Here is a 14082-nt window from a genome sequence, read left to right as displayed (position 1 = left end):
GGTTAGTGAGCTTGTCAGAGGAGAAGTAAGTAAAGTGACACACATCCGTCCTGGTTTTGTTAAAGTGGACTTTGATAGTTTCAGCTAAGGAAAATATTTAGTGCCAGAAGTATGTAACACACATCACGTGTGTTACATAAACTGCACAAACAGTCTGTCATGGCCTGTTGATAAAGTTTAAACATTTCCACTTTAGTTCAATTTGTGAATGTAAAGGTTCACTCATTTTTAAAACTAACATCAGATGTTTGAAAGCAAGTCTTATTCCAAATCGGTTTGAATTCCAGAAAACTCTTATAACATGGTTCCTGTGATTTAATGGTCAGTAGTTGACCTACATTTTCTGTGTGGGCTACATCTTCCTTCTCTGGGTCAAACTGGTCTGGTGTTTGATCTGTTTTGACATAAATGGGTTGTAAAAAGGAAAATCACACATTTGCTAAGTGACCTCTGCTTTCTTCAAGTGTCACTTTTCTCCAGCATTGCTGACTTCTTCACCTTTGAGATGGTGAGAAAATGTCTCACCAGTTTGTTTACGGGTTTTGGCTCTTTGTTGTGTATATTTACAGACATAAGTGTCCAGACAGGGCAAACCTCAAGTGTCCTTCAAGTGCTTTAGCAGATGCTTGGGTTGGTCATGATTTGAGAATCAAACATTTTTAAAAATTGTAATAATTACTTTTATTACAATGAATGTATAAGTAAATATAATAATAATTCATATTCAGTACTTTATTTACCGTTACCGTTTGACGTTTCTCGTCTATGAATGGTTGACGTTTGGTGAGACGTAATTTCCGGTACAAAAGATAAACAGGAAATGACACGAACACGTCCTTAAAGCAACTCATGATGGAAGAGGCTTTATTGGAACATGCAAACTCTGCGTTTAAAATGAAGAATTTCATTGAAGCGGAGAAGCTATACACTCGATTTATCACTTCATGTTTACAGTTCAGGTACATGACACACGATGACAGTTGCGGGATGTTACAAAACATTCTGTTACCTGTCAGATTAAATGTCATTGTTTTTGTCCACTTGTTGGAGGTTACTGTTTTTTTATTGTTATTTTTAATTTAGGTATTTATTTTACATTCGATTTACTAAGGTTTAAGCTGTGTGTCATATGTCTCAGACAGTGTCAAGCTGCAGATTTGGCCACAGCTTATAACAACCGCGGACAGATAAAATACTTTCGGGTGGATTTCTACGAAGCAGTAGATGATTATACGTCTGCTATACAAGCTAAAAGTGAGTTTGAGATACCTCTCTACAACAGAGGAGTCATCCACTACAGACTGGGTAAGTAACTGCATTTATTCCAAATGTGAGCGAGTATTGTTTAAGTTGTAACGAATCATTAGACTTCCGCTATTTCACAATAAAAGTCTTTCGCCAGAGTGTGTTTACACCAAACACTCTTTTGCCGCTCTGTTGTGACTGACATACAACAATTGCTTTCTAGCTAGTACCTTCAATTTCAAATACTAGAATCTTTTGTATATTTGCTTATTTGTTTCACTATCTTGCAGGTTTTTTCGACAAAGCCAAGACTGACTTTGAGCAGGTTTTAAAGCTTAATCCTGAGTTTGAAGAGGCCAAAGTGAGCCTCCAGCAGACCCTCCTGGACCAGCAGCAGAAGATAAACCGGGGATACTGACAATCCTTTGGAACCGCACAGGACATATTTTCAGGACATCATTTTAAGAACAAACAAACATATTTTTATCATAATCATAAATTAATATTTCTAATGAAATAACATATTTATTAATACATATTCAACCAACTAAGATCAGAGTATTCTTCATGGAAATATTCTCCCCAACACTGACTGTTAATCTGTTTTTTGTTTTACATATATATTTTTTATTTTAAATGAAGGTAAAATTTAAGGGATGCTTCATTTGATGTAAATGTGTTAAATTACTATAGCTGTCCAAATTCAATGTGAAGTGATCTGCACAAACAAATGCAAGCAGAATATTTCACAAACATGTTGTCATGTAGTCAAATGTGGTATAATTATGTGTTTTATGATTTAACAGAGCTTTAAGATTTTTAATAAAATGTTTGAAAAAGTGTGCATATTTTGTGTCCTCTGCAGCCATTGTCCATCTGTCAAATCAGGGCTGTCAATAATTGTTATTTGTTAAATATTGTATGCGGTATTTTGTGCCATCTGCTGTGAAATGTTGTATAGTGCGCCCTCTGCTGTGTCGCAACCAAACTACTTGAGGTCGCTGAATGTTTGGGGTTTTTTTTTCAACAAAGTTTTGAATACCGTATATCGGAAGGAAAAAGAGCATACGACTAGAATGTTTTGCTGTTTAGGTTAACAGTGAAAACAACCTGATTTTTACTCTACTAGTAACTTTATATATTTAGAATATTTTGAGACTATATTTAATAATTTCATTAAATAATTCACAAGTTTGCTTGCATATAAATGTATACATGTGTATTTCTTGTGCATTTTCCAGCAGGCACGTGGGACCTTGTGCGCAGCAGATGCTGAATCACAGATGAACCTCACCTGTGCACAGTGATCAGGTGATGTATAAAACAGCTGGTGGCAGCTCTGGGTAAGTCAGTCAGCCACTTCCTCTCACACTTGGTTTTGTAGATACTGTAACTACTGCGGGGAATCAGTGCCAAGCTGTGACTAGTGGTTTGATTCCTTGGAGTTCTTTGGCACTGTGCAGATTAGCATGGCAAAACTCAAGGATATGTAAGTTTATCCATGATATATTTGTTTATAGTGATTGATTGTTGATACATTTTCCACTGTTTAAATGTTTTAATCTGTGTTTAGCTTGCAATGGAGCCTTATTCTGGCAGCAGTGATGGTCTTAGTTGGAGCAAGGCCAAATTTAAAGCTGAATTCCCAGACAAGTAAGACTTACTTCCCAAGTAAATAAACTGGTTAATTTTACTAGTAAGTATATAGTAAGAGTCTGACTAAACCTTTCCCAACAGGCAGTGGTTTAAAGTCCGACTGTGCCGGCAATCTAATGAGACTGTCCTTAGACAAGGCTCTAGCAGTGGGGAACCAGCTTGAGGTGGACGCTATCAGTGAGTATAATCGCCTGAAGGCAAGCATGCAGCGGTTTTATCACTCATTAGACCGCTTCTAACCCCTGTCATGTCTGCCTTGCACCTGTAGATGGCACCCAGCACGTTGCGATAACCCCGAGTCTGGCGGCCCAGTGTGGATACAGCATGGAGTCTGACCCGTGGGGAAACACCAGGATCTACACCTCTCTGATGGGCTGCTATGTAAACAACCATGTATGTTGAGTCAAGATTTGTGGATTAAAACTAATAATTTAATTTAAAAACGTAACGTTGAGAAGAGTTTGGATTTGTGGATTAAAACTCATAATTTAATTTTTTTTTAAAAACGTAACGTTGAGAAGAGTTTTGAGTTTATTAGGAAAAAAACAGCGTTACGAGAGAGGTTAGAAATGTGCTACATTTCACGTACTTTTTCCACTCTACTCAAATTTACAATAGTAAAGTCGGAAAGTAACGAGGGAAGTCGTAAACTTGAGAAAATGTCGGGAAGACACGAAAGTGGTTGTAATATTGCAAGGAAATGGTAAGTTTACGTGATTTTTTTTAGGGTATAAATTAATTATCTACTGTTGACAAAGCGTAGGATAAAAATGAGAAACTTCCTGGTAATCTTAGTCTTTAGCAACGGTGTCACAAATGAGGTACTTCGTGTTTTAGCATCTCTTAGCTATTTTTTTTCTAGAAGCATCCATACTGTTAGCGGTCTTTTTGTTGTCCACGTTTTTAAGTTTCTTACGTTCTCAATTCTTATTAGTCTTTTATACATGTATTATTTTATATTTGTTTTTACTCAATTCGACCCTAACAAGTCATTAATACACAAGTATTACAAAATTATTTGGATTTTTCTATTGGTATAGTCTTTGACTTTGTTAGCATTTCAGAAGGCACAAACTAGCAAATAATTAAGTGTAAAAACAAACTGACAATTGTTGGAAAAGTTAGTTTAAATAAACTATTTGGATTGCCTTGAAATACAAACAAATTGGCTATATTTGCATTTGAAATTTGTCCAGTGTAAGTCTCCTTACAGCTTTATGGTTTCTCTTTAAATTTAATGAAATCTGGATTAAAAAAAAAAACAACCAAAACCTCTAGTTCAACTGACTCAGCATTCATTACAGGAGGATACCACTTTTACAGTCAACCTGAGGCTGAAGATGATCAACCAGAGTCCTTCAGATATAACCAGCCATGACGTGACCAAGACGTGCAGCTACTCCCGATGGGCCTCCAGAGAGGTTCTCTGTGACAGGAACTACATGGAAGTAGGTCAACAACATCCAATCCAGGTCTAGTGGGAATCCTTGTGACTCAAGAAATGAAATGTCTTAAAAAATGTTTTTTGGGTCCTAGGTGTCGACTCGCATGTCTGCACCAGATGGTGAAGCTAAGGGACAAACTCAAGTGGTTAAAGATGACTCTAAGATCAACACAGTTCCTGGTGTATGTACTACTCAAAGGTTAATGTACTTTTTTTTTTAAGTCAGAATTATTTAACCTATCATCAAATGGTGGTGGTTTCTTTTAATTTGCAGTCCTCAGGTGAAGAACATGGAATTTGGAAGATGACCTTCTTTACTCCAGAGCCAGTAACAATGGTACTGAGGGAGGCTACGCAGGCTGGTTACTCTGCTATGACCACTTCCAACCGTGTGGTTGTCAGAAGCCCTTACAACACGGCAGAGACTTATTCTGAGGATGTAAGTGTCCACTCTCCTTCACTGTATACATCTATAGTGAACTGCACCACTAATATGAGCTACACTTTAGGTTGCTGGAGTTCCTATGGAGGTTTTGAAGGTCACTGCTTACTACAAGACCTCTCATGGTCTAAGTGTGGTGAACATGGCTGCTGCTTGTCCCATAGGTGAGGCTCAAAACTCATTGATTGTAAGGTCAGCTGCCATATCATCAGTTTTGCTCTATTGCCACTGTCCAAATGGCAGAGTAAGTCCTTGAATTCTTTTATGCAAACTTACAATTCTAACCAGTTCATCTGAATGTAGAAAGATGTTCAGGACTCTTTGAACAGACAACTGTTTTGTATAAAACAATGTTGGTAAACTCATGAATTGTATATCCTGAAGTAGCAGATGGGGTCAATTTTTATTTTATTTATTTTCTGTACTCCATGTGGTTTTGAGCTTCCATTTCAGTTAGAATGGTTTGAGCCCAGAGCTGGTGTGTTTTTATGATGCCTTAAAGACCAGTTGAACAGATGTCTGTTAGAAAATGTACACCAAGCTTTTTAAAAAATGCACAGGTGGCGTTCTCTTCACCGAGGATGTAATCTCCTGGTACGTACCCAGTCGTGTGACAACCCTGGTGGACGGTAGTGTTAGCATCCTGGAAATGCACATGGGCATCAATGGGCAGCGGTTGGATGCGTCCCAGATGGCCGCACGTGGTTACACACTATCTCAAACAGATTTTCACATTGCCATCGAGCTCCCGGTGGGTTCGCCTGACGGTTACTACAAGGTAAAGGAGTGCACAGGTCCACTGAGCAAGACTCTTGTCTTTTTCATATTTCATTAAAACCTCGTGAATTATTTCAGAGCCATGCCCCAGATTACCAGTACCACGTCACCTACAGTGTGGAGCCCATGCTGGAGGTACTGTGGAGGTCTGACACCCAGGACGATACAAAATACAAGGTTCTGTTCCCTGTCACCACTCCTCTGATGCCCAGAACTCCATTCTCTGTTGAATGTAAGGGCTCCTCCTACTGGGATGTAATGGGAATTGGAAGATTGGAAGTGTGTAATTTTGGTACTCTGCTCTGTCCAGATACAGTCCCAGAGGACAGACTTTTCGTTGTCCATGTGGGCACATTTCTTCATGATGTGGAGCTGAAGAACATCACCTTCTCCACTGGTGTACTCACAGTGGAGGAATGCAATGCTAGAGGTTTTACTGTCCAGGAGCACACGTTTTCCAATGGAACGAAGAGCTTCACTTTGCAAGTGCCATTTGATGACGATGTCGTCCTGAAACATGTATGACATAATTACATTTGGGCTGAAAACAACTTGAAGCAAACGATTTGAAAGTTTCACAGTTAAAATGTGATGACTCTTTTTTTCAGAATCCTGAAAAGCTCGTCACGGTCTACTTCCTGCCTCTGGTTTTTGGATTTCTCATCCAACCAGAAGAAATTCCATTTCCCTATGCTGTAGATTTGGAGGCGTTTCTGCAGGATGTTGGTGAGATGTTTGTGATGGTGATGGCATCAGATGAAGGATAAATTCTAAAGTTCAATATCAATGTTTAACTTTTCTGTTCCAGTGTTGCCCACCCTCTCTGGCTTCTGTGACCAGAGCAATTTTCACATCCTCGTGGAATATGGGAGTCAAGGCCGTAACTTCCAGACACTGGTTGGCTACCAGGAGCTGACCTCTGACCTGAGTGAGGACTTTGATCTGAAGGATAACCGCACACACTTCAGCTTTGTTGTACCATTCATGGCAAAGAATGCAGCATTTGAGGTAGGTCTGGGTGGGGTGGGGGCCACAGTTTGGATGTGAAAGGCTGGTAATTTAGTGCCTTTAGAGCCTAAGAGCTCTAGAACTTTGACTAGGCTTTTTAATCCTCTTCTCCCCATCTTCCATCAATAGTTGGCTATGTTAATGGTCTAAATTGGTGTTTTTAAACTCCACCCTGTGTTTTGCAGGTCATCACCTCTGATTCGCTCAGAGCCAGACTTGACGTTGTGCTGTGGGATCAAAACAATGAATGGGTTCTTGGTGATCTTTACCTGGCCTGCAATTTTCCTTTCACCACAACCGGTAAGATGATGACCACTCTGATCTTTTCACATCTCATTGGTAAATAAACATCTGAATTTGAGTGTTTCTTTTGCCTCTTTAGAATGCTACGCTAATGGGACAATGACTGCAGTGGCTGTGAAGGTGGAATCTCTGCTGAATCTCATTCCTAGCATGCTGACTCTAAAGGACCAGACCTGCAAACCAGACATCAGTGACGATCGCTTTGCTCATTTCACATTTAGTGTGAACTCCTGTGGAACCACTAGAATGGTGAGTTGGACAACCTTAGATTGATTGATCTGAACTTTAAAGGGACTAAAAGGTCTGAGGTGACTTTTTCTTTTCAGTTTTTTGACCACTACATGCTATATGAAAATGAGATTGGCCTGTACTACAACAACTATAAAAACAACAAAGGAACAGCCTACACATCACCTGTTGATCCTGACTACAGGTACTTTCTCCCCTTGATACTGCAACCTTCAGACTTACACTTTGTCCAACTTATTGTTTTAAAAACCATTTCCGCAGGCAAACTGTTTCCTGTTACTATGTTGTCAACGACACTCAGACTTTTGCATTTATGTCCGAGCCCATTAACAAGGAGCCAGCAGCTGAGATTGGACTAGGACAGCTGATGGTGCAGATGAGACTGGCAGAAGGTACAGATATCTCAAGGCCATTTTTATCTGGTCACATTTATTGTAGTAATTTTATGGGAAATGCTGACTTGAAACTAAATTTTATTGTGGGCTTAATATTTTCCTCCAGATTCCTTCTACGACCTCTTCTATCGCCCAGAGGATTATCCAGTGGTGAAGTACCTGAGACAACCTCTGTATTTTGAGGTGGAGCTCATGCACTCTACTGATCCCAGCCTGGAGCTCATCTTGGACAACTGCTGGGCAACTCTTGATGAAGACAGGGCATCGCTGCCAAGCTGGGACTTAATCATTGATGGGTAAGGGTGTCAAACACATTGTTAAAAAAAAAAAAGTTTAAATATTGTCTGACATACCTTTCTCTGCTTTTCATCAGATGTGGTAACCAAGATGACAGCTACATGACGGTCTTCCATCCTGTTATTGGTGACAGCAGAGTTCCTGTGCCGTCCCACTTCAAACGCTTCTCTATAAAAATGTTCACCTTCACTAGAGATGACGAAGTTCTGAAAGATGAGGTTTGTTATGTCATGAAATTTGTTTCAGCCATTTGGTTCATTCATATACAAATGTTTATATATATTTTTTGAAATGTCCCACAGATCCATGTCCACTGCGATGCACTGATTTGTGACACAAGCAGCAATGCAGACGGTGCCTGTAGAGGGCAGTGTTCAACCCCAGACTTGAATAACTTCAGATATCCAGGCATAAAAAGAGGTATTCGTTTTTGGGGGTTTTTTGTTTTTTAAATCAAAACAAACTGAATATTGTACTTATTTTTTTATTTTTATTTTTTTTCAGAACAAAGAAGCACAGACTCAACATCTCACAGATGGCTCTCCAGTGGACCGATCCATCTATTAAACTCTGGGTCAGAACTCTGAATAAATGTTTCTTAATTCAATCCAGTTTCTTATCTTGTGAATTGAAACATGTCGGTGTGCAACTCCAAATTGTGGTTTCCACCTTTGTTTTTGTGCAGGACACATTTTACATTGAAAAGTCACACAGTACACCACATTGTTTCAAGTTTATGTAATGTAGTTTCTATTTAGTGGGTGTGAAACCTGGCTCTTCAATAATGGCAACATTTTCCAAAGGTAGAATGGCACCATCTGCTGCCACTTAGTGGAGGAATAACTTGTACTTCCTATTACTGTTTCTCTGACTTTATTTATTCTCAGTAAATAGTTTTTAGGCATCAGTGAAAACCACATTCCCATGATACACTATTTAGGAATCACTGTAACGTGAGTTCTCTAGAACAGATGGCTGACAGATGCATTTATCTCCTACCTGTGACTTCAGTTTAGTTCTCAGCTGGACTTGTTATTTTGAACTCGGGTCAGTGTATCCAACTTGTGTTGAAATTGTGCATAACAGTAGTTTAAACAAACCTAATTGTTCCCTGTTTTGGTCACTTTAGAAATTCAGAGAACAAAAACAAACCTAAGGCACAGCATCAAAGATGTGTCCAGGCTGACCTCAAAACACATTTATTTACCTCAGCCTTTAACCTTGGTGAATGTTTACCCACTGTTCAAACTTAACCACAAATGGGTACTTTAAATTGAGTAATGTTGTATTAACCTGTAAGGGTTTTTTTTTCAATACATTTGAACTATTTGGACTTTTATTTGGTATAATCCTACTCCTTACTCCAAATGTGGACAAAACGTGTGCTCTAATTTTAATTATCTAAATGCTTATCTCCAAGTTAAACTTCAGGCTGGTGTGAAGGGTCTCTCTCCAGCAGAAGTGAAGTTTCCTAAACCTGTTTTTTTTCTCCTCTAATTGGCTGTAATTATGCTTGGTCGAGTAAATAACAGTGGGTTTCCTTTGTACAGATAATTCTGATTAAGTCTCAACTCACAGTTGGCAACTTAAACCTGGAACTTAAAACCCATAGATATCACAGGTTGAGTCTGTGCAGTAACTGTGTTCTACTGTGTGTGTGTGTGTTTTCTGGACATAGTCTTGGTTTTCCAAATACAGTCCAAATACACTGTGAATGGATTTAGGTTATCTGGATACTCTAGACCAGTGGCCCACAACCTTTTTTTGTACAAGGGACTGGTTGGCTGGGACAATTATTGCTGCACTGATATCTAAAGGATCGTTAACAAATTAAGGATCAGAAAAATCTCAAAATCCTTCAAAAACAAAACAGCTTTTAGACTTTGTTCTGTTAGTATTAGTCTGAAAGGCATACTAAGTTGATCAGGCTGGCACCAGTCCACAGACCCCTGCTCTAGACCAGTGTAGCATCTACTTGTATGTACTATGTCAGGGTTGTCAAATTCACAGTGGGCCAGAAGTAAAAAGGTGGGAGAAGTCACAGGCCAAACTAAATATTTATTACAAAATTGACTGGAAATGTGCATCGTTTCCCTTTTCTACAGATATGTTGAATTTTTTTTTCATGTGGAAACAAACTTAAGTTTTAGCGTACACATTAAATCTTGAATGACCAAAGCCTAATATAAACAAATATGAAATTAATAAGTCAAATAAGTGGTATTTGTTTGTCTCTATTTCCAGCCTTTTTTTAAAAAAACAAATCTGTTTTTACAGGTCAACAAATGAACAACCAAAGATGTATGTGCTACAATATACAATACACCAGAGGCCAGATTTGGGCCCACAGACCTGAACTTGACACTACTATACTATGTGTTCCTCTGGACCAGTGAACTGACCACTGATTCAAACTCTGGGAACCACTGCATTAGGGGAACAAAAAGCAGCAAGTCAAATTATATTTAAGTGGGATGTTTATTTTCTTTTCTTCAGTGAATATATTTTTTAGGAATGAGTGTTTTATAATTAGTTTCAGTGGAGTTTTGAAGCACTAAGCTGTGAATATGTGTGACCTGAGAAAAATCAAGCAGTGAATGCATGTTAAAAGCCCTGTGTGGATCAAACAAAACCAAGAAAGTCACATAACTTTAAAAATACTTTATTAGTATTTTTAGGTTGTAGCAGTCATCAGAGGTCCTAATGAAACAATCATTCTGGGTTCTTTTGCAGAAACCTGTCCGTCTGGAACAGCTCGTCTTTGACCTGCCGAAAAGGTAATAAAGCAAAATGTTGTCTTTTCCTGAACACCGACATTTAAAGCATACCAAAATATACTTTAAAAAAACAACCAATACAATAATACAATATTTTGAGTGTCTTACCTTTTGTTCCCTGTGCCTGTTTTAATGTCAGATAATACAATATTTTGAGAGTCTTACCTTTTGTTCCCTGTGCCTGTTGTGAACACTGTCCAGCACAAACTCCTCCCAGTGGATTTCTGGCATCACAGATCACCACGTCACAGTGAACATAGATCTGTATTTTAGGGAGAGGTTCAAAATGAGGGTTTTTACATGAGTTCAGGCAAAACAACAGGCAGACGGTAAGATTCACAGTGACACCATGAAGGAAAACTTGGGGCACAAAGTTTGATCATTCAAGAAGCTATTTTTGCTAACATTGCTCGAATGAAGTGTATGGGCTTGATTTAAAGTTGTTTCAATTAGGTCACATTCTTACCCGATTATTTAAATGATCTTTATTTTCAGCAAAAGCAAACATCTGGACCTCGAAGCGTTTGACGAGAGAAGGATGTTGAACCCTGTCATCGACCCAAACAGGATGGAAGACCACCTGGCTGCTGTCCACTGGATTTGCACAGCTAGAATGTAAAAAGATGTAATGTTTAAAACATTTCTATTTAAGCACCAGACAGATCCAACACTTTGACAGGTGAATGTGACCAGTTCCTTTTTACCCATTAATGATCAGGTTCCATCGTGGTGTGGATGTCCTGTCCTCGTTCTGGGTTGCCCAGCAGTTCTCCAGTTCCAGTGAAACTTGGGAATTTAGGGACCTCATCAGTTCAACCTCAAAATACATCGGCTGGCTCAGGTACTTAGCAAGAGGGTAGTCTTCTGGTCTGTAGAACGTGCTGTAGGAGTCGTCTAAGTGACGAGACATGGGACAAAAATGTATAAAACATTTTGGAAAGCGAGTATATAGATGTATGAAAAAAAAAAGGTTTTGTTTACCTGAGGCAATCCTCATGGCAACTTGCAGTCCTCCATTTGCATTTTCAGCATATGGTTCACTCCTGCGAGGTCTGGTGTTGAAGGCTACGGCGTGGGTTGTGTTGGTGTCATAGTAGCAAGAAATCTTTATTCTGTACAAAGGGACAACGTGTGGAGTTAAATGTAAAAAAAAAAAAAAAAAAAAAAAAAAAAAAGACTTAAGGAATGACATCTTAAATGTATAAAAGGTAGAAAAGCTGAGCATCGTGGAACAAAGTAACAAATATTTTTTTATTTAAAAACCTGTGCACAGCAGCTTTTAAAAGTATAAAGTAGATTTAAGTTTTGGGTAGACACCAAAAAGATTTAATAAAATAATTTTGAATGCTTTAAGATCTGAACTTTAACCCATTATTACAGCTACTTACACGTAGTCTGGCGCCTCCGTTTTTGATTGCGTTGCCACTTCAAGTTCATCTGGCAGTGAGATTTCATTCTCGTACAGCATCACGTTTTGGAAAAACTAGAAAAATGTCAACATATCTACATGTGGTTTTATCATCTGAACGGAAGTAGCAGCTTCTAAAGACCTGGTTTTGATCCTGACCTTTTACACTGTCACAAGATTATCACATTAATCATAGTTTGATTATGGATACACAAACAAGTACCCGTCTAGTTGTACCACAGGAGTTCCCAGTAAAGACAAAGAAAGCGTAGCGGTCATCACTGTAGTTGGGGCCACAGCTGGGGTCTCTGAGAGTGAGCTGGCTGGGGTTCAGATTGGGAACAGACTCCAGTTTCACAGCCAGTGCAGTCATGGTACCATTGGGGAAGCACTCTGAGAAGAACAGCAAACTACAGTCACTGTGTTGCCTTCAATGCTGAAGCTTGATATACAGTAATTGGTGACAAACCAGTCAGTGCTGATGGGAAATTGCAGGCCAGGGTGAATTCTTCAACTACTGCGTAAGAGCCAGGTTTTCTCAGGCTCACATCCAGTCTGGCCTTGATGGATGATGACTTCACAGCCTGGACAAAATTTTTTAAAAAATAAAATAAAAATAAATAAAATGTGGGAACATATTTAAAACGTGTGAATATTACCACCATTGGACTCTGATCTAACCTCAATGGCAACGTCTGGGGCCGTAGATGGAACCACCAGACTCAGGTGTGTGCTGTTCTCCATGAAGCTGTAATCTTGAGACAGACTCCGAGTCAGTGCTCGTTTTCCCACTATGGTGTGAAAGCTGAAACCAGGGCTGCCGTATTTAACGAAGATGAAGAAGTTTGCAGAGTCACAGCCTCCAGAGACAGATGGGGGAACTAAAAGGATAAGAGTAAATATCATGTAAAGGGGGGGAAAAAAGAAAACTAAATTACAGATTATATAAGGCACAGACCTATGTCTTCTGTTTTAGCTTCCAGATAAGCAGAGTAGGAAAATGGTGTGTAGTCTGGCAGCACCAGCAGACCAAACGTCAGGGCAAGGGTGTATACAGTGGACACTGTCCCTTTCTGTGGGGAAAAAAAACAAAACAAAAAAAAACCTTCTGTGGGGGGAAAAAAAAACCCCATAATGTTTGTATTCGAAGTCTCCAAGCTCTGCAGACCCTCTTGATGTCAAGTCTTACCATTTGTTGAACCACACGGTCTGTGAACGGCACTTCCAGCGTAAAGACCTTGGAGCTGTTGAGTGAAATGTGCTCCAGGACGTTAAAGCCTCTTGTCCTGCAGTCCTGAATGGACAAAACCTCGTCGCCAAATGTGATGCTCTCCAAAGCCACATCAGAGAGAAAATACCCGAGCAGAACCTTAAAGACACGTTCTTCTGGGACGGTGTCTGTGAAGAGATTAGAGATGAAGCAGCAGTGTGTAGTATTTGAAGTACAGAGACAAGTGGAGTGGGAGGCTCACTGTCAATAACTTGTGGAGGTTGATCCTTTAATGGTGTGGCGATGGGAAAGAGGACTTTGTATCTGGTGTCCTCTGTGACATCTTCAGTCCAGAGCAACTCCAGCATGGGCTCAATGATGTAGCTAGTGGAGTACTGGTCATTGTGAAGGTAACTCTGCCAAACAAAAATACATAATTACTTTATCACAAAGCTACATTTGTTACTAAGAATCAAACAAAATAGTCAAGGAAAAATACAAAAACAACAACTGATCATTTTAGCTCAGATAGCTAAATATTAGCCCTATAAGTTGTCTATTGATAAGGAATCAATTTTGTCTAAACATTCAAGTAGCACAGAAAGTTTCCAATCCATGTAAGGTAAAGGATTTGGCTAATTAAGAGCCAAAATCTGTTAGATAGAATTTAAAAAAAAAAAAAAAAAAAAAAAAAAAAAAAAAAAAACCTTAAGCCATCCATAAATTACTAATTAACTTTTATGAATGAGATAATGTAAAATTCTATATTCTTTATGAATATGGATTAAATTAAAAAAAGCAATACATTATACACATGACAGACCTTAAAGAAGCCACCGACGGCCCCAACAGGAATCTTTAAAATGACGTA

At 39.0% G+C, this 14082-nt stretch overlaps 3 protein-coding genes across 4 annotated transcripts; 2 read left to right on the top strand and 1 right to left on the bottom strand.

Annotated features, from left to right (window-relative positions):
• Positions 1 to 810: 810 nt before the first annotated feature.
• Positions 811 to 2089, top strand: ttc32 (tetratricopeptide repeat domain 32). The gene is made up of 3 exons (XM_008313055.3): positions 811 to 959; positions 1139 to 1305; positions 1536 to 2089. Exons 1-3 carry the CDS (start codon positions 850 to 852, stop codon positions 1661 to 1663), a joined length of 405 nt encoding a protein of 134 aa, XP_008311277.1. The 5' UTR covers positions 811 to 849; the 3' UTR covers positions 1664 to 2089.
• A 484-nt stretch (positions 2090 to 2573) lies between these two features.
• Positions 2574 to 8423, top strand: LOC103380918 (uncharacterized). 2 transcript variants are annotated; one of them, XM_025056996.1, is made up of 21 exons: positions 2574 to 2734; positions 2819 to 2898; positions 2983 to 3078; positions 3170 to 3294; positions 4206 to 4349; positions 4438 to 4527; positions 4620 to 4784; positions 4855 to 4951; positions 5348 to 5565; positions 5643 to 5796; positions 5875 to 6083; positions 6173 to 6290; positions 6373 to 6572; positions 6758 to 6872; positions 6955 to 7124; positions 7202 to 7308; positions 7386 to 7516; positions 7626 to 7815; positions 7893 to 8034; positions 8119 to 8236; positions 8321 to 8423. In XM_025056996.1, the coding sequence occupies exons 1-21, from the start codon at positions 2715 to 2717 to the stop codon at positions 8401 to 8403; spliced, it is 2772 nt and encodes a 923-aa protein (XP_024912764.1). In that variant the 5' UTR covers positions 2574 to 2714; the 3' UTR covers positions 8404 to 8423. The 2 variants fall into 2 exon arrangements, with proteins under 2 accessions (XP_024912764.1, XP_024912763.1); XM_025056995.1 differs by having other exon boundaries at positions 5643 to 6083.
• Positions 8424 to 10462: 2039 nt separating this feature from the next.
• LOC112487247 (zona pellucida sperm-binding protein 2-like) lies at positions 10463 to 14076 on the bottom strand. The gene is made up of 13 exons (XM_025057015.1): positions 14035 to 14076; positions 13474 to 13627; positions 13191 to 13399; positions 12960 to 13074; positions 12683 to 12882; positions 12471 to 12585; positions 12225 to 12394; positions 11982 to 12076; positions 11575 to 11705; positions 11298 to 11487; positions 11060 to 11201; positions 10759 to 10855; positions 10463 to 10582 (listed from the first exon to the last, which is right to left on the bottom strand). Exons 2-13 carry the CDS (start codon positions 13577 to 13579, stop codon positions 10491 to 10493), a joined length of 1662 nt encoding a protein of 553 aa, XP_024912783.1. The 5' UTR covers positions 13580 to 13627; positions 14035 to 14076; the 3' UTR covers positions 10463 to 10490.
• Positions 14077 to 14082: the final 6 nt, after the last annotated feature.

Source organism: Cynoglossus semilaevis, chromosome 7, assembly GCF_000523025.1.
Source record: "Cynoglossus semilaevis isolate Cse_v1.0 chromosome 7, Cse_v1.0, whole genome shotgun sequence".
NCBI classification, from domain to species: Eukaryota; Metazoa; Chordata; class Actinopteri; order Pleuronectiformes; family Cynoglossidae; genus Cynoglossus; species Cynoglossus semilaevis.
This window is presented reverse-complemented; position numbering and strand designations above follow the sequence as displayed.

Coding starts and splice junctions, on each gene's coding strand:
- ttc32 (XM_008313055.3), top strand. CDS start 850: ATGATGGAAGAGGCTTTATTGGAACATGCAAACTCTGCGTTTAAAATG. Junction 960..1,138: donor ACTTCATGTTTACAGTTCAG/GTACATGACACA, acceptor CATATGTCTCAG/ACAGTGTCAAGCTGCAGATT. Junction 1,306..1,535: donor AGTCATCCACTACAGACTGG/GTAAGTAACTGC, acceptor ACTATCTTGCAG/GTTTTTTCGACAAAGCCAAG.
- LOC103380918 (XM_025056995.1), top strand. CDS start 2,715: ATGGCAAAACTCAAGGATAT. Junction 3,079..3,169: donor GCTTGAGGTGGACGCTATCA/GTGAGTATAATC, acceptor TTGCACCTGTAG/ATGGCACCCAGCACGTTGCG. Junction 7,816..7,892: donor TGGGACTTAATCATTGATGG/GTAAGGGTGTCA, acceptor GCTTTTCATCAG/ATGTGGTAACCAAGATGACA.
- LOC112487247 (XM_025057015.1), bottom strand. CDS start 13,579: ATGCTGGAGTTGCTCTGGACTGAAGATGTCACAGAGGACACCAGATAC. Junction 12,586..12,682: donor CCCCAGACGTTGCCATTGAG/GTTAGATCAGAG, acceptor AATTTTGTCCAG/GCTGTGAAGTCATCATCCAT. Junction 10,583..10,758: donor ACAGGCACAGGGAACAAAAG/GTAAGACTCTCA, acceptor CCTTTTCGGCAG/GTCAAAGACGAGCTGTTCCA.